Genomic DNA, 19,842 nt, shown 5'->3' on the forward strand with positions numbered 1-19,842 from the left:
AAATTTTACATTTAAGATAGCTTAAGATGACAAATTAAAATCATCTTGCTTCTCTGTTAAAATGTTGACAAATCCAAAGGTGTAACTATTCTGTGATATAATTCCTTACCCTAAGGCTGAAGCTCACTCGGAAACTATGGCTCCTTTAACTCAATGTTCTATAACGTTAAAGAATGTACAGTATCTATCTCATTTATTTATTAATGTTTGATTGCAAAATCTGTAGTGATAGAAATGGCTGATACAAACATGATCTTTTTAAGATAAATTGTCTACTGCCTGCCCTTGCTTGATTTGTCAATTGCTTTTGATACTTTTGTTTCTAAACATCAGAAGTCCAGCCAGATAAAAGGTGATGGTTGTTATATCATACCTTTAATCAATCATATGAAGGAGATATGCAAAGGACCTCTCTGCCACACTCAGTTTGGCTTTTCACCAATACTTGACGAGACATGAGCTGGCAGCTCTGCTTACCAAATAATCCTTGTCCATGATGATGCACAACCAAACCTTTCTTAGCTAGGGGCTGACAGTTCTTCCCAAGACCTGTTGTTCCCATTCAACATAGCAGCGTGACTAAAAGAGGTTGCAAAATCTACCTCTCCATCTAGGAAGAGTTTCACAAGTTCTTGTGACTTATTTCAAGTTCTTCATATGTAATATTAGGAAATTTGACAAAATCATCAAATATGTCTTCATTTCATGCAAAGAAGTATACAATTGAATATTTGAAATTCTTTTAAATCTAATATCATATACTACAAATGCATGAGAAGACTTGACAAAATAACACTACCGGAGTCAAATATAAGGGACAAAAAAAAGATTATGTTGTTTTTGAAGGGAAGAATTTTAGTGCTGGCACCTGTGTTCATAAAGTTATGTAGTGTTCTTTGCATTAATGAGATATGGCATATTGACTAAAACTCTTAAAAGTAGAAATCAAAGACCAACCCATTAAGAACTGAAGAAATGTCAACTTTAACTCTGTTGTAATTTAGACCTGTCAACAAAATTATCAGGATAGCAATTTTACAGATAATTTCTAGGCGCTGTTTTGAGTGTTCCACTTGTATTTAATGAAAATATGCTTTCTCAAACAATCAAATATTTGCATTAAGTTCTACTTCAGGATGTTTATATTTGGTTAACTAAAGAGTCAAAGTGAAGCATTCAGTTTCAATGGGATTTGAGAGTAGCATACAATTAGAGGATTTGGAAATAGCTGGGTACCTACTGAAAATTAAGGAAGTTGTTTACTATTAGATTGAAGTCAGTTTGAACATTTCATTCTTATTTTGTCTTTCCATGGGTGCATATTTCTTAGATGTATGGAATAATACTTGTACATTTTTCCCATTGAATATATTATTACAAGTAAATAAACAGATGTATATTTTGAAGATCAATGTTACAGGTTCTATGAAAGAAGATCCCTTTAAAAGGAATAATTTAAAAAGAGTCTTTCTGTGTGGCTTTCTTTCATACTCCTATCCCACTCAAAAATATCATACCACATACCTGTGCCTAAGATTAACTATACAGTGTATCAAAGGAACTGCTCTGGCACAGAACAAAGCACAAGATTTTGCCTATTGCAGTCATTCAATACATAGTTGATGAAACACAATGCATAGAATCTTTCCAATGTCCCTACTATGGAAAATGGCTATTTCCATCATTTCACACCTTTAGTATTAAATAATTATAAGAGACAAAATGATTGCTACAATTCATATTCATTTCTTCCTTGGTAAATTTACACTTACACCCATTTGCATGCTTAGAATTTTGAATTATTATCACACAACCTGATATTCTTATGAGGAATATCAAGAAAACCACATGTATGTTTATTCTAAGCACACGTTATGTGATAATTCATTACTTTACTATGAGAAAGATTAACTATTCGTTAGAAAGCAGACACACTACCACATAGGATGAACAGTTCCTTTGGAAATATTTTTATTAGTATCATTTTAATGCTTTATGCTTTATATGTACAAAGTCATTCTGAAACAAGTCTTGTGTGACTTTTCATTTAAATTTTCAACTCTGAAAACATACTATATTGGGATTATTCAGCTATCTTGTAGTCTTGATAAGAGAAAAATGATTGCTTAAGACATCAACCTACCTAATTTTGGAAGATAGAAAATTAATTTACCAAATGTATTAGTCTTTTTTTTTAACTTGGAATATAAATGTCCTGACTTTGTAGGTATAAAGAAAGTTTAAGGTAGACATACACGTATGCAGCATGTAATTTCTATGAACATAAGAATTTCTTCAAACTAACTTTACACATTTCAACATACGGATGGTGTCTTAGAAGTATGAAATCCAAATTGGCATATTTGATCTGTCAATATGTACTAATAAATGATACAGTGGCAAATGTGAATATCATAGTCATTTCTAAAAGACAAGTAAACATCCTCTGCCAATGTCTACATTTTACCTAGTTTTTAAAACTGTAAGGGAGATGTGCTCCTAGAGCCAAAAAATGTCACTTTACAGCTTAAGAAATAAATGCAAGAAATAGCACTTTAAGTAGTGAAGAGACATGAAGCATTGCAACTTCATAGCCGGCTAAGGAGCAACAGCTGCACCTAATTTCAACTTGACGTGCTTCACATCTCATATTCATATAGGTATTTAATGATCCAAACATAATGGTCCTATATAGAATAATTACTTATATGAAGGAGCAAACTTCATACGCATTCCTTTTTAAATGATCCTTCAAGAGAAAAACTGCACCGGCTCTTTGAACAATGAATAGTCTCTTTCACCAATCCAAATGTTTGGGGCTAAATAGCCTATCTTTTAAGAGAAAATAATAATAGTGTCAAGATTATTTCTTTTTGACAGGTTCTTTTTGTCTACCCCCTACCCTGTATAGCCAGTACAATGAAATCAGGTAGAATGCCAAACCTATCATTAAGTCAAAGTGGTAGATGGTTACAAGAAATATCAGAAACAAAAGGAAATAAGGTATTTTAGAAGTGCTAGATTTTGAAAGTGGAGCCTCATTGCTTTGAGCTTCATTTGCCTGGATAGAAAGACTAGCGGAAGTAGAGCTCTCCAATTCCTTGTGACTTGAAGAAGATTGTGTCTGTCCGGAGTGTATGGAGCCTTCATTTTCATGCTTTGTCTCATCCATGTTATCAAAAGACTCATTGGTTAAAATCATTGGCCCTAGAGATTTTTCCGCAACACATTCTTCTGCTTGGAAAATCTGGCCCGTAGATCTTGCTTTTCTATTATATGAAGTCATTTTTTCTGAACTTTTGAAAACATCTTCAGGTTTAGACCCAGCATGACTGTGGATTTCACTTGTTGGATTATAATTATATTCTGATTTCGTAGGAATAGATTGAGGTGTCAGAGTAGTAATTGTATTCTCCCCAGCAATTGCCTGTTCAGAAGATGGCACTGACATTTTAGTATGGTGACTGTGAACATGAGAGGTGTTCTGAGAAGCTCTATTCGTGTCTGAGTTGAAAGCAGAAGGAATTACAGTATCTAAGTCTGTTTTCCTTGATACTTCTTGGAAATGCCCCAGGTCTCTATTTGCTGGGACTTTTCTTTTGTCTGTTGATGACATTCTGAAATATAAATCCAGTTTTGACATTGCTTTTTGATCTCCTGTAATGAACTGTGAAGATTCTTCTACAGATGTTATATTTTCAGTGCCATGTTGCTCCCTGTCATGTGTCTTCCCAGGATTGTACATAGACATGGCTTCCTCTTTCCCCATTTCATCTACACGTACATTACAAATATCCAAACGAGATTCCTTTTCAAAATGCTTGTCATAGATTACCCCTGCTGTATCCCGTTGACAAAGGGTATAATGTGAATCATCGCTTCTCCCTTCATGTGGATCAAACGCTGTTTCTTTTACCTCGATGGGCCTGTCACTTCGCACTGTCTCTTGAGGTAGCTTAGCAATTATTGCTTTTTCTCTCACAGACATGCTTTCTGGAGTACTTTCTGATGTTGCCTTAATTATATAAGCTGTATCTCCTTGTGATTTCTCAGTAATACCATGATCAGCTAGTGAAGACAGTTCATAGTGCTCTGTTTCTTGGCAGGTAAACAATTCTTCTGTAGAAGAAGCTTTCAAGCCTTTATAATCCGCTGCTTCTTTGATCTGCTCAGTTATATTCACCTTACTCCCTCTTGCTTTTCCCTCACTTTCCAGAACATTCCAGTTTTGTATATGCAGGGTGTTCTCATTTGGATCTTCAGGATTAATCTGATAGGACTGTTTTCCTTCAACTTGGAAAAGATAAGCATCTTTTAAAACATTTCCATTTTTTGATGAACCCTCTCCACTGGTTGCTCTTTCTAGACTGGTGCTTTGGTCAGGGGAGAGATGTCTGTCAGGAGCCATTAATATAGCTTCATCCCAATGCACGTTTGTCGTTGGTGAAGGAGGTATATCTGCTGTGGTCACCCAGGTGGTAACTTCAGCATCTTTACTTGACAGAACACTTTCATTTCCGGTACTAGCCTTAGTACCTTCCATCCTTATTTCAGTGTGTCCCATTTTGCTTTCTTGGTCATATGAGATTGATCGATGCTTTTTCTTTTGCTTTGCATTAACACCTAGGCTTATTCTTTCTTCCCTCTCATCCTTCCCCTTGCCATAATCTTCTTTGGAAGATACTTTTTGTGCTGATTCTTCCAGATAGGCGGGTACATCTGAATAGAAATCCCTTCTTAAATATTCCCCTTCTTTTATTTCCTTTTCCTTAGCCCCTTCTTCACGATTGTTAATAAGGTTACCCGGTTGTTCCGAAGATGGATGTGGTATTTGCTCTCTGCAGCTGCTCTGGGCTGGATTAGCATTATCATCCAGGAGTTCTTCACTGCTGATATTTAATTGAACTAATGCACTGTTACTGGTACCTCCCACTATTGTCATCATTTCTCCTATATCTGTGGTAATTTCCTCTGAAGGTTGATATCTCCACTTATTTCCGGAGGAATATTTTTCACTGTTGTAAAATTCTCCCCTAAAGGAGCATTCTGCTGATGACCTAGGAGACAAAGGTCTTCTGGACAAATCAGTGGCTGCTTCACCATGGCTTTGCTTCTTCTCTAACTCAGTTTTATTTGGAAAATGGACTGGGTCTGTTGGAAATATACTCTTTTCAGCTCTGGAATCAGCACTTTCAGTTATTAAATGTTGATTTCTCTTTGGGGATTAAAAAAGAACAAAAAAATTAATAACCACATGACCCTTTTAAAGCACACAGTACAGGAGGTAGGTTTTATTTACTCAGTTAATAATTATCTACTGTATTTCCTCAAGTCACTTCCTTTGTGGATTCCCTACGAACTCACTATGCCATAGGTTTCGTGGAAGATCTGGGGAGACTATGACTTCGGAATGAGATTAGTAAGAAAAGGGGTCCAAATTAATCACCCTCCTTCCCCACTTGCAAATATCACATTGTATTATTCAACTATTCGTGCTTGTCATTGCCCTTTCTCCTCACTTAGAATATACACATTGATAGCTCCATGCTCATCAATTAGAGAGCCGCTTCCTGGGTACCCCTTGCTGCATTTACACTTGCTGGAAAGGTGCCCCCATTACAGTTTCTCTTATTAATATGTTTTCTGCAAAGCTTCTGCAAACTATTAATAGCAAAACGTCACTCAAAGAAAAGTGAGGGAGTTAATGTCTCTGCAAATTCTGTTTTAATGACCCACTGCCAACTGGTACTCAACTGTATTTGAGCTCTTCAGTGATGCCAACTGTCAGGATTTAACAGTGAGATGCCTGTGTTTTTTTTTCTCCTCATAACTGACATTTGCATGATCTCAATAATTATATGCAAATCTTACGTTTTTCCCCTTCTTCTCACATAAGGCTCATGTTACTTGTCAACTGCACAGCTGTCTTGTAAGCCAATGCCTGTGGGTTCCACAGATTTGGTTGTATTTCCATCTATTATAGAGCTTCATTGTTTTATGCATTAACATCAGCATAGAGTAAATTAGCATCTAAATTACAGCTCCCTGTTCATTTATTGGACGTACAATCTCATGAACTTCTAAACAAACTTTTGTATTTGAGCCTGCTCATTGTAATGAGTTATACTGGTGAAGCATGTGATTTTTCAGGGCTCTTTCATTATATTCTGTAGTTTGAAAAAAAGGCAATGTTAACTTTCAGCTGGTGAGAATTCTCACAATGGATGACAACTTTGTAGTTTCTTAAAGTTGGAGCAAAGTAAATTTCATACTTTAGTGATGCGCTTGCCATATCACTATGGTAAAGGTGGATTGTGTGAGGAGAGAGATGAGCTCTATTTCTTTTCAGTTTCAGTGCTGACACTTGAAGACACCAATGCCATTTTAATCTTAGATGATTATGAATCCATATATCCTGATGATATGAGTTCCAGCCAAATATAATAAAGGTTAAATTGCATTATGTGACTCATTTATTTCTATTTCTTCCTTTGTGTTAAAAATGCTAGCTAAACCATCTCCCCTGCCCCATTCTAAATAGATTGAATGTTCACCAAGTGTGAAATTTATGATAACAAATTTAATACTAAATTGTACAGTACTGAATTTGTTTCCTGTCTAAAAATTATAGTACTGGCTATTTCCTTCTCACTCAGTAATTCAACATTTTATAATGATAGAAAACGTTGAGATTCTCACCAGGCTAGATGTGAGTAAAACCAAATGCTGCTACGTGCGAGAATTATAGACATATAGAGGTAGGTAGGATCCTAACAATCAACTCATCCAGCCCTCTCATTGTGCAGATGAGTTAGTTATGCTAAGTGTACACTTGTCACAAAGATTAGAAATGCACATCAGGATAGTGCTACCTCTCCTATAATTCCTAGAAACTATTATTCAAAGCCACTGGTAATGAGATAAGATATGAATGTTATTAATGTACCACTGCAAGGACCAGCAGGAACACTCTGAAATCAAAGTGGCTTGTTGATCATGCTACAGAGGGAAGGACAGAATAGACTGTGCTTTCCCATTTGCAAATTCTATTAGTTGATGGCATTGAAAGGCAGACATTGCAGCATCTTTGAAGCATAAATGGATTCATCTTCTCTAATACCGTGGCAACCAGAACACTTACCTTCAAGTCTAATTCATTTTCATTATGTGCATCATGTTTCCTGTTTACGTCTTTTACATCTTGATTGCTGGCTTCTAGGTCTTCGTTCTCATGAGGACAAGCTATTGTTGGGATGTAGGTATCTGAAAAGTATATGTAATTTTTTGTGGCTCTGTAAGATCATCTTAATTTTAGACTTTAACAAAGCAGAGAATATTGTTGAAAAATTAAGTAAGAATGTTTATTACCTGTAATCTTTGAATCGTCAAAGTTACATTCTTCTGATGTTTCTGATGATTCTTTACTGTTAAAAGTAACACAAAATGTTATATTTTGGTCTATAACTAAACACCAAGTGTTTAGTAATGAGGAAATCCAAACTAATAACCAATAATCCAAACCAAAGAAATGTAATTTGATATGACTATATGCTTGTAATATTTTATATATTTTTAAATAAAATGGATCTTTTAGATTATGTAGTAGTAAATATAGGCAGTTGAAAATTTTTACTAGTTTACACAAAGCCATATTTCTAAACAAGATTATTCTGTTCACTTTAGATAATATAAAAGTAAAATAAAAATACAGATGAATGTACATTATATCACCATCATGAAATTAAGCTTTGCAAGAGTATTTTTCCTTTGATTTAAATGATAATGTTTTATAATCTACTAATCTACAATTATAAAATTGCTTTAGTAACTCTCCATAGAGGGAGGAAAACAACATACAGCTAAATACTGAAAAACAGTTCAATTTGTACTCAGTTAAAAGATTTCATATGGAAGTGCTTCTAGTTAATTTTGTAAGCTAGACTTCAGTTCTGTCATGTGTAATCATTTTTTCCTTTAAACTGATTTAGGTTACATTTCCTTTTTACTGTATTCTGTGTCCTGACTGGAAAAGATAAATATCTTTTTTCTTTCTAAGATTTCTCTTTGTAGGTGGATTTTGTGAATATTAGAGTTTAGATTTGTCTACCACACGCTATAAGAAAAATTGTTAGAGACAATATTCTGATTTTGTATAGCTACATTACAAATCAGTTTAGCAGAAATTTTTAACCCAGTTTCTGAATTTTCTTGTACTGTCTCAGCTGAATTCCTTCTCTTGATGACCTCACAATTTTTAAAAGTAGTTCAGATTTTATTTTGAATGTATATCTTTATTGTAAATGTACTGTAGAGAGGGGTTACAATTACATGAGTAAGGTAAGAGTATGTTTCCTATTGAGCATTGTTACACCCTCCTTTGTTTTTCCCTTACCATCCCTTCCTTCCCCATCTCCCCAACTAGTAGTTCAGTTTTTAAGAAGATATATGAGACAAGAAAACAATATGTTTTCTTTAATCTCAAAAAGTGATTAAGGATCAAACTATGTCTTATTATGATGATGTCTGAGAAAAACATTTATTAAGAAGAGAGGTATGAAGGAGATAACATTACATACTGATAAATACACAAGGAAGGAATAGAAATAAATAATGCTTAGTATTGTTTTAAATGACTTTGCACAAAGTAATAGGAAATGAACAGAATTCCTAAAGTGAAAAGAATACAATAATATCAAGTATATCAAAGGAGATCTCTAAAAGCTGAGAAATATACCATGTACATAGATAAGAAAGATACCAATTGCAAAGATGTCAATTCTTTTTTTCAATTGATCTGCAGATTTAATTCAATTGTAACCCAAACTGTAAAACTACCTTTCCCTGAATTTGAAAACACAATTCTAAAGAGAAAAACAAAGGGCCAATGATGGTTGAAATAGCAGAGAGACTTTAAGAAATGTTTCAATTTCATGAGCTCCTATTAAGATTAAGCTGTGAAGACAATATTAGAGTAGTATGGGGACAGAAAAAGTCAACAACAAACAGAGTTGTGTCACATTGAAAACTTTTGTAAATAGAAAATGGAGCATGTCAGAATATAGAAAAATAAGGTAGCTCTTAAAAAGAAAGGCAGAAGAATGATTATCATATAGGAAAAGATGAAAAGAGAACATAGCTAGAAATCATACTCTAATTGGAGTAAGGCCTCAAATCCTTTGAAAATAAATATGAATATATTTTAGTCCTCACAGTATTTTCTTAAATAAAAGTAAGGATACACTACACAGATTAGTCAATTTACAAATATCTTTCAAATTTTGTTCACTGAAAGACTTCTTTTTTTTTCAGTCCTGGGGCTTGAATCTGTGCCTGGGTGCTGTCCTTGAGTTTCTTTTGCTCAATGTAAGCACCCTAGCACTGAAGCCATAACACCACTTCTGGCTATTTTTTTTTTTTTTAGTTTATTAGGATAAGAGTCTCACTCTCATTGGGGACTTTTCTGCCCAGGGTGGCTTCAAACCAAGATCCTCAGATCTCAGCCTCTTGAGAAGCTAGGATTATAGGCATGATTCACCAGTATTCAGCTAAAAGATGTCTTAAAATATATATATATATATATATATACATATATATATATATATATAATCACACAATCAACCCAGAAGTCAAAGACATTAAAGATCTACTAAAATGCATATGAAAAATAGATTTAAATTCATGCAGTGGAGAGAGGGCGAGGATTCACAAAATAGAACATAAGAAAAATACATTTATAAAGAGATGTGAGCATTATTAGAAAAGAGAAAATGGGAAAAAATATAAGTTGCTAGCACTTATACACATTTAATTGGTAAATTCTTAGAAATGTGTCAACACCAGGAGTCTCTCTGGTCACTGTTTTTGTATTTCAGTGCCCTTTGTCTTGTATAGGTACTCTTGGGCATCTTTGTCTTCCCAGAGTTGGGGAAGGGAGGGGGAATCAGAAACGGTGGGACAAAAGGTTAACCAACACAAATCACTATACATTATGTTGGAAATGAACTTTATAACTGGGTGGGAGGGACATCATAGGGTTAGAAGAAAGCAGGAGAAAATAAAGGAGTGGGTAAAACAGTTTAAAAAGAAATGTACTCATTACCTTATCTAATTGTAACCCCTCTGTACATCACCTTTACAATAAAAAATTAAATTAAATTAAAAAGAATAAAGAATTTTTTAAAAAGATACATTGGCTCCACGGGCTTTCTTGCCATTTCTGGTGATAGAATAAATGGTGAACACCAATTTGGAAAGCAGTGTGACATATATTTTTTTCTAAAATTTAACCTGTGCAATCTGTAACTAGTACATTTCCTCTTGCTTACCAAATGAAGAGAAATTCTTTGACATACTACTTGGGGCAATAATAACAATATTTATGATGTCTTTGTTGACAACTGAAGTGACATTTGTACCCATTTACAGAAAGGTGGTTACAAAAGGATGTCATATTTTACAAAAAGGAACATTATAAAACACTCAATATAAATCACAGGAAAGTACAGCACAAGTAAATCTTAGCAATTTAATATTGAGTGAATAGTCTTTAATAATAATTTTATGTATATATGAAAGTGGAACCAGGAAAATTGGAGAGATGGGGGAGAGTTATAAAAGGGGTGAAATTGATCAAGGTGAAAAGTGACATTGATCCATTTATACTTCAATATAACATTCATATTGAAACCACTCTGTACAGCTACTTAAAGATAATAAAAGTAATTTAAAAATATGAATTGCAAAATAATTTTATATAATTTAAATTGATTTTATAAAATATATATTAAGTACATTTATAATCATAAAGAGTTAACTAATATATACATATATATGAGCATAGAGGTGTGGAGATTATAATAAAAATTACATGATAAAAGAGAGCTTGATTTGTAGAATTACATTTGCTTTGATTCTGGGTTTTTCTTCTAATCTTTCACCGGGAAAATAAAATGCTTCACCATCCATACTGTGTTCTCCAGAATCAATAGCACTCTTTTTTTTTTTTTTGTCAGTCCTGGGGTTTGAACTCTGGGTCTGGGCGCTGTCCCTCAGCTCTTCAGCTCAAGGGGAGCGCTCTACCACTTGAGCTATGGTGCCACTTCCTCAATAGCACTCTTAAGTAGTATTTGCAAATACATTTTATTATTTTAGTCTGTTCTACAAAGATGAATTTCTAAAGAGAAATAAGGCCAATGTAGGAACTTTAGATGTTCTAATAGTTCAAGAAACCTGCTATTGGGTTTTTTTCTATCCCCTTGAATACTACAGCTTTTAGCCATATCAACAGTTCCTAGAACATCAGAAACACCACCCTACCTCTATAACTCTAAATTATTATACCTGTGCTAGAAATAAAGAGGGGGGAACAATGGGGTGCTATGTATCTCCTAAAGTCATTTGGGTATAGGGTCAGATTGCTAAATTCCTCATACTAACAACAAAAATGCACCTCAATGCACCAAGTCACTTGGATTTAACAAGGCCTACTGCTCCTGTTAGATGACAAGCCCTTCAGAGATGTAATCATTTAGATAGGTGATTTTGTCTCTTCAACTTTCTGCTAGTTTTATATGCATTTTCATGTGCTTTGATACTATTTGCAGAATACTTAGGACAACACAGAAATGAAGCTTCCAACTAGAGAATTCTAAAGGAAGTAACCACAATCCCTTTCAATGGAGAATTTAGGACACAGATAGGGGAGGCAAAGAGGGTAAGTTTTGTTGAAGGAAATATGTTGGGCCTTTAAGGCTTTTCAGCTTAGAAATGAAAACTAGCACTTGAAAGAAAAATGCCTACGTATGTCATTTTTCTTTCACAATATTAGGCTTGATCTATCCTGAAAATTTGAGGTAAATTTATCCTATAGAACTAGTAAAACAAAAGAGAATTTCTTATAATTACCTGGCAAATGTATTTGATAAATACATAGGGAAAAAAGTGAATGGATTTCAGGCAATAGCATGCTTGTGAAATGTAAATGTGATTTCAAATTTATTATAATTTATGTTTATTCATTCAATCACCATCAAGTTTATTGAGTACCCACAAATTTCCAAATGTTGTGTCACCAAGATAGACAAGAAAGAGTCTTTGTTTTCATAAGGCTTCTAAGGCTAACAAGCTAGTGAAGGTATGTGTTCAAAGAATTAAATAAAACAAGAACACCAGAGTGTGCTTAGAGAGGAGCAGAGAAAGCTAAAAATAGCCTCCAAGAGGACCAGAGGACATGGCCTGCAAGCTGAAACCCAAGGTAGCATCAGTTAAAGAAAAATGAGAGCAACAATTGCACATTGAAGGTATCATATGCAAACACCTTATCAGTAGAAAAGCATTAGTCTAAATATGCCAATTCAAGATAAAATGTGGAGCTGGGTACCTTTGGGTCATGTCTGTAATCCTAGCTACTCAAGAGACTGAGACCTAAAAAGATCATGGGATTGAAGCAACCTGGGTATAAAAGTTGCAAGAACTCCACCTCCAGTTAGCCAGCAAAATAATTCTTGCTGGACTTGTGGCTCCAGTTGTAGACTACTATCTATAAGCAATCACAAATGGGAGGGAGGGAAAGACCACGGGGCGGGGGGGGGGGGGGGGGGGGGGGGGGGGGGAACGGGGGAGGGGGGGGGGAAGGGGTGTGCTGGCAGGCCGACTGAGAGACAGAGAGACAGAGAGAGAGAAATACAGAGAGAAAGACAGAGACAGAGACAGAGAGGCAGAGAGGCAGAGAGAGACAGAGTAGATGAAACTTGGAAAAGTACAAGGTAAAAGCCTGGGCACCATTTGGTAGTAAACTAAGTCAAAACAGAAAACTTACATCCAAACAGCACCTCTGAAAATATGGTTCACAGGTCTCCTATGTGAAAATGATCTGGTGTTATATCAAATACTGCTTTAGGAAATGAAAGCAGATCCACTGCACCACTATCTGTGCAGAGTGAGATTCTGCATTTAACTAGAATCCTCAAGTTAGGTGAAGTGCACCTGTATTTGAAAACGCTAATAACTTTAGATGTAAAAGGGCTGCAGGCAGAACCTTTAAGACCACAAGAACTTAGCACCAAGGGAGTGAGTGCTCTTTATTCCTTAGATTTTGCAACAGGACACATTCAACTATTCTAAGGACAACTGCTGCTCTATGCATAAAAGAAAAAAAATGTGCACATATTCCATGTTTCCAGGAACGAAGAACTGGATTGAAGAAAAGAGCAATCTTATATGCCTTACAGAATGAAATGATAAATCATGGATGGGAGTAGGAACTGAGCAATGCCTTAAGTCTATCTAATGAATTAAAGATAAATTAATTTGTGTTTCAGAATCAGATGTTAATCAAAAACTTTGAATCTCATACATACAGTTTATTTTAGTGTTTCACCAAACTTTTGTAATTCTCGTAAGATTTCAGATCTATAAGGGATGTCAGACTTGGAGGATCTGCACCAGTTTATAGAGAAATGTCTAATTAAATAGTACAGCAAAACTCATACAAGCTATTTAGTTTATAATGCTATATATAATTGCAAGTGTCTTGGTGTTCCTGCCAGTATTCTTTCTATAGGGGATTAATGCAAAAGTGGAAGAGCAAACATTTCCATATAAATCTTGCTTCCCTGTTCTTTAAACCTAAATAAGGTAATTACTCACCAGGTGACCTCAAGCCAAATACTTAGCTTCTTTGTGCTTTATTTTTCTCCCAAAGTGGCTTACTCTTTATACAGAAAAAAAATTGTGTAGCATAATTTCCAAAATATGAAGGTATTAATGAGTTTATCATTATTAGTAGTAGTAATGAAATATGTATCACATTTATGATTACTTTTATCTTACTATAGGATCCATTCCCTTTCCCTCTCCCTTAACCTAGAGAGCTTTCTGTACTTTAATATATATTATATTCTCACACATATTCAATTTCTTATTTTTAAGAATAAAATTGGCATCCTATGGTAATACGCTTGCTTTGTAAATTTGAAACCCTTTACAACTTTGAGGGGAGAGGGTGGAGTTGGGGAGGTAGAGAGGGAAGGAATAACGGGAAAAACAAAGGAGGGGGCAACAATGCTTGATAGGAAATGTATTCATTACCTTACTCATGTAACTGTAACCCCTCTGTACAGTATCTTTACAATAAATATATATATATATATATTTAAAAAAGAAGAAAAAAATCAGATCCTCAGTAAGAGTCAACTATTATTTTTAAAATGTTCAGTCTAAACCTGGTATGCACTGTAATGTTAGTTCATACCTTCTTGTATTTCTCAATTGATTTATTCAATGTTGGGATTTAGCCATCATAGCAGTTTCTGGTAGGTTGTGCATGCATTTTTGCAGTTATGATTAGTTTTAACTGTCAAACATACATCAGTTTTTAGTATAATAGATAATATAATTCTTCCCAAAGTCCAGTAATAATTATGTACTACAACCCTATATGTCTTTTAAAATATTAATTAACTTTCTCAGAGACTTGTCCCACAAAAATACATTTGATGTGATCCAAATTACCCAATCAGTTAGGGTAAGCAGCAGAATTAGCTGTTAAAAAATAAAGCAATAAAGTGATGCTTTTGACTATTCCATCAGTAGTAGGGAAACTTTTTTTCTTCCAAAAGTCCATTTCGGTATAATGTTATTCCTAGACCATACAAAAGCATGGATGCCAACAGATAAAACATGAACAGGCAATAAGAAACACATGAGAAGGAATTTTGCCATTCTGTCCTGTACCAAATACTTTCATGGGTCTTTGTAGGCTGGATCTCCTCACTCCTCATTTCCCAAGTAAGTCACCCTATCAAAAATTTACCCTTATTTGCAGTAGCTAGTATGTGTCTGGGACAAGTAGAAAAGGTCAAAAGCTATATACATATGACAAGATAAGATGAAGTTAAGTGAAATGAACCCCAAGATAGGGACACAGTGGTTTTATCTTTCTTGCTATTGTTTCTAACATATATATATAAGGTACCATGTGATTTTTTGTTGCTTTGTATGTCCCTCCCCCACTGTATAACCCCTGTTTTCACTGTATTTGATGTTGGTATAATTTGGGGGAGGGAAGGGGAAAAACAAAGTGTTTAAATAGGGATATAGGTTGACCCACTGCTCATCTACAATGAGATGTAGAAGACACTATGTTGAAAAATGAACTTGACAATTTAGTTGGGGGTGGAGCGAGGAGTGTAGTTGTAGAGGTGGGAGGGCAGGGATGGTAGGGAAAAACAAAGAGGAGGCAACAATCCCTGATAGGAAATGTACTCATTACCTTGCTCACATAACTGTAAACCCTCTGTACAGTATTTTCACAATAAAAAACTCATTCAAAAATTTACCTGACAATGCTAACCATTGAATAAAGAAGACCACATTCTTGTGCTTGCCTCTCACTCTATGATAGACAACAGTAAATATTAAGTTTTGCTATCTCTGTTCAAAGTTTCTGGTCTCATTTATTTTACTTTATCCTCATTTTTCCCAAGAAAGAATTAATCTTTTTTATCTTTTATTTTTTTTTTTTGAATTGTGTGGCTTGAAATCAGGGCCTTGGCACTGTCCTTGAGCTCTTTTGATGAAGGCTAGCATTCTACTACTTTGTGCCAGAGCCACTTCTGATTTTCTGGTCATTAATTTTAAGGTTAGAGTCTCAAGGGCTTTTTACCCTGCCTTTGAACTGAAATTTTCAGATCTCAGCCTCCTGAGTAACTAGGATTAAAGGCGTGAGCCACCAGTGCTGGGCTTTTTTTTTTTTGAAGCCAAGGTTGGCCTCAAATTCTTGATTTTTTTTTTTTTATTACAGGCATGAATGTGCAACCACACCCAGTTCATAAATGATCTTTTAAATCAGAAATAATATGAACCTTATGGAATTTTTGTACCTCTCTGAAGGGATACATCAGCATTGGCCCTAAGTGAATATACACAAATAAGTTGAAAAAATTCCTCAGATAAATAAATAAATAAATATATATATATATATATATATATATACATAGTGTACTTTTTCTTTTTGATTCCTATCATTCCAACATTTCATAGCCATTTATTGGAGGAAGAACACAAAATTTGTACTTGAGAGGTGAAGTTTATAATACATTAACCCACTGCTATATCTTGATGGCTTTTCCTTGGGTGTCAAAATAACAGTAGTCTTCTGTTTAACAGAAAGGAAACTGAAGCCAGAAGAGAGATATTTGATAAAAAGAGAGATAATTGAGATAAATGTCTAATTGTGAAGAGAAATGTCTAAGGGAAAAAACTCTTAAAGCCATTATGTAGACAGAATTTAGGATGAAAAGATGCATTAAGTTCAGTTCCTTGAGGATAATGCCAGAAAGAAAAACAGAATGAATACAGTTCTGCGTTATTAACAGTCATTGAGAGAAGAAAGAAGTAATCTCTAGGGGAAAACATCAGAATTTTTAAAATGCCTTTCTGCTCAGTTTGTGGACCAGTGACTGACATGGTAAGGGACATTTGGCGGGGCGGGGGGGGGGGGGGGGGGGGGGGCGCGCATTTCTTATCTTTAACTGAAAACCAGAACTGTGTGAGGGGATCCAGCACCATGTATTCACTGATGATTTCCTTATTAAGAACAGTTGGTGCTTCTAAACCCTAATCAATTGCTTTATTGCTCAAAATACACCCAATTTTCTCTTTGAATATTTGATATTAAATAGCATGCATCCCAATCAATTTTATCCTTCCCCATCTACAGAGCTTTACATTATAAAACTAATGAGAATATTTATTTTATAATATAATGTAGAAATGTTATTTTGAAAATTCCTTAGTTTTCAAGAGTACTGGCACAATCAGAGGAAACAGTTTAAAATTCAAGCCAATGGAAGATGAACTCAAGTAAGCTTCTTAAATACTGAGACATTGCTAATATTTACCATCAGTTAAGCTCAATAAATATATTGGATGACACCTATTAGAAACTAATTTGTTTCTTTTAAAATAGTATCAGAATCCATCGATCACGGAAAACTGCAAGGCTCTTCAGTAAGCTATTGTAAACTGTTAAAGCATTTGAGTAACTAAGACCATGCCACTTAGTGGCCACAAGTATTATTGAATTATTTTTATACTTTACAGAAAGCTAATTACTACATCCACATATCTTCTCTATATCAATTCTTAAATTAGAACTACCCCCTTTAGCTTGATGCTTGAGTTTGAAAATGATGGTAGTTTTTACTTTCTCTTTATCTTCTAAACTTCAATCATTTGCACAAGAGGGCTACAATTTAACGTGTCCATGTGATTGTTCATCGCTTCTTGGAAAGAGTCATCTCTTCTGTCATTCTCCCCATCCCATCTATTCCTTCCACCCAGATTCATTTCACATTTCCACTTCCTTTTTTACATATATACATGGAGTATTCTGTGGTTTTTTCATGCTTTCACCCCTCCTACTTGATGCCCAGAAATTCAATAGCAAAGAAAGGGGGAACTGGAGGAAGATGGCGGAGGAGAAGCTGGATGCTAAACAAGCTCTTGCATAGAAACCAGTTTTAGTGTTCCAGTGAACAGTCCTAGGCTAGAGAGATGGGAACAAATGGAAAACCTTTTCCTTTGCAGGAAATCTTTTGTAAATCTCATTTCCAAAAGTTTTTTATCTGACTCTTCATCTCCTACCAAGACTTTACAGGCCTAAATCTGCTGCATCATTTCAGAATGGTTTGTGTTAGTTCACCTACCTCAACCTGACCAAGTTAGGGAGAAAAGGTCTTAGATTTTATTCTGTCATTGAATTGAATACTAGGCAGAATCCTATTCAGATATATACTCTCTAAAGAAGCACTAAAATTTAAGGATCTCGTGCATAATTGAGTAGAATCTTGGATGTCCAAGTGGGTATAAAAAAATCTAGATTGCTTTACAATAAGATGTAATTATAAGTAGAATTCATGAATTTTAAGTGGAAGAAGATTTATAGATAAACCTTGCTTAAAGGACTCCTCCATGACAACATAACCTGCCAAATTTATTTGATGGAAAGAAATGTAAATGATTTGAAATGATAAATAGAAAAAAACAGTAAGCTATCAGAAAAAATACATTAAATATTTTTATTTACTTATATTAGTCAAGTTCTTAAATGTTACTTGTGCTTAATTGTTACTCATGAACATGTGGATGACAAGTAGGGATTTTCAAGTTAGAAATCTATTTCCAACATGAAACTTCTCTATTTATCACAATTTCCTCAAAAAGAGATTGAGATTTAATTTATCCCAGCTTTCCTTAAAAATAAACAAAATTTATCCAACTGTATTTTCCCACTAAGTAATACATTCCAAACATTATTTTTCACAATAGTATTAACTTGTATTTGGCTCAAAGGCTATTATTACAGAATTCATACCACTGATTAACTGTATTTAAAAAATACTATTAAAAATGTTTTTTCCTACTCCAGGTGCCCCACAATAAATGAGTGTATCCAAAAAAATATGTAGCACTACACACAATGGAATTTTACACAGCCATTAGAAAGAATAAAATAATGTCATTTGCAGGGAAATGGATAGAACTAGAATGAAGCCTGTTAAGTGAGGTAAGTCAAGCTCAGAGAAACAAATGGCTCATGTTCTCTCTGATACGCAGAAATTGAAACTAAAATGCACTGGGATATGATAAAATATACAGGAATCTTGATACAGTGAGACCAAAAGATACTGTTAGGAGAGAAACACAAAGATGCCTCTTCAAACACAAATTGCCTCTTTATATAAAATAAAATATATATACTGAAATAAACTCCAAGATAGGCAAACAAAAGAGACTTTTTCCTATTTTTCTTTCCTTTTTTTTAGTTTTTAGTTTTGATGATTCTTTACATTCTGTGTACATCACCTCTATAATAACAAGAAAGTAAATTGTTAAAAACAAAACTTCATAAATAATAAAACTCCATAGAACAAATTTTCCCCCTTAGAATCTATAGTAATCATCATCTAAGCTATTTATTTGGTTTGTCAAACACCAAGCTCTGACATCCAAGGTATACAATCATTGCATCACAAACTGTTTTGGAAAATTTCTTAAGAAAAGATATTTTTGCATTGAGACGTATGTGGATATCTCCAGTGTATATTTGGAAGAATCCAGACAGGAAGTAAGTAGAGAAAAACAAAAAAAACAAAAAGCAACATCAGTATTTCCCCCTTATCTGGACAGCCAACCATGTGAGGTGGTGTATTATTCAATAAAAATATTGGAAGAGCAATCCATCAGCATTTTTAGGTAAAATATTAATACTGTGCTCCTAAGGAACAAATCACTAGATAACTTCAATATCAATAAGCAGTAAAAACAAATCAAACTATTACAAACAAGTTAGACATATTAACATACTTGGTATCTTACCATGACTACTTTCATTAAAACATTAAGTTAAAAAGTTAGGCGGTCATTTTTAGATTATCAAACATGTCTGGATTGCTATATATTCATATACATGTCTACTTGTCTTTTATATATTTCAGTTTTTATATTATTAGTTTATAAATATTAGTTGATCTTTAGTATTTAATAAGTTGTTAATAGTCTATATGATGTGACATCTACTTCAAAAGTGTATTTTCAAATTTGTTCTCCTACTTGTGCTCATCATACTAAGTATTACTCGACCAAAGAAAGTAGAAATATTGTAAATTGGGCTAGACGGGTTGTCTTAAAATCCAAATAAGAGTCTCGTTTGTCTCTATCTGTATTTTTTAAACTTTCAGGCAGACTTGGTAAGTCTTAAAGCATTATTTCTAAATATAATGCTTTTGTGAACTTACGTCACACACTAAAATTATCCTAATGCACCTTTTTGTCAATTCT

The 19,842-nt window shown here is 34.2% G+C and overlaps 1 protein-coding gene across 1 annotated transcript in view; it reads right to left on the reverse strand.

Moving 5' to 3' along the window:
* Nucleotides 1-2,863: 2,863 nt before the first annotated feature.
* The window catches only part of Ppp1r3a (protein phosphatase 1 regulatory subunit 3A), a 33,020-nt gene continuing 16,041 nt past the window's right edge, over nt 2,864-19,842 (reverse strand). Inside the window, exons 2-4 of the mRNA XM_042696104.1 lie at nt 7,369-7,424; nt 7,142-7,263; nt 2,864-5,215 (exon numbers count right to left, since the gene is read on the reverse strand). Coding sequence (XP_042552038.1) covers nt 2,864-5,215; nt 7,142-7,263; nt 7,369-7,424 — 2,530 coding nt within the window. The remainder of the gene's footprint in view (nt 5,216-7,141; nt 7,264-7,368; nt 7,425-19,842) is intronic.

The sequence above is a fragment of the Dipodomys spectabilis genome, unplaced genomic scaffold (assembly GCF_019054845.1).
Source record: "Dipodomys spectabilis isolate Male_0828 unplaced genomic scaffold, ASM1905484v1 ptg000197l, whole genome shotgun sequence".
Taxonomy (NCBI): domain Eukaryota; kingdom Metazoa; phylum Chordata; class Mammalia; order Rodentia; family Heteromyidae; genus Dipodomys; species Dipodomys spectabilis.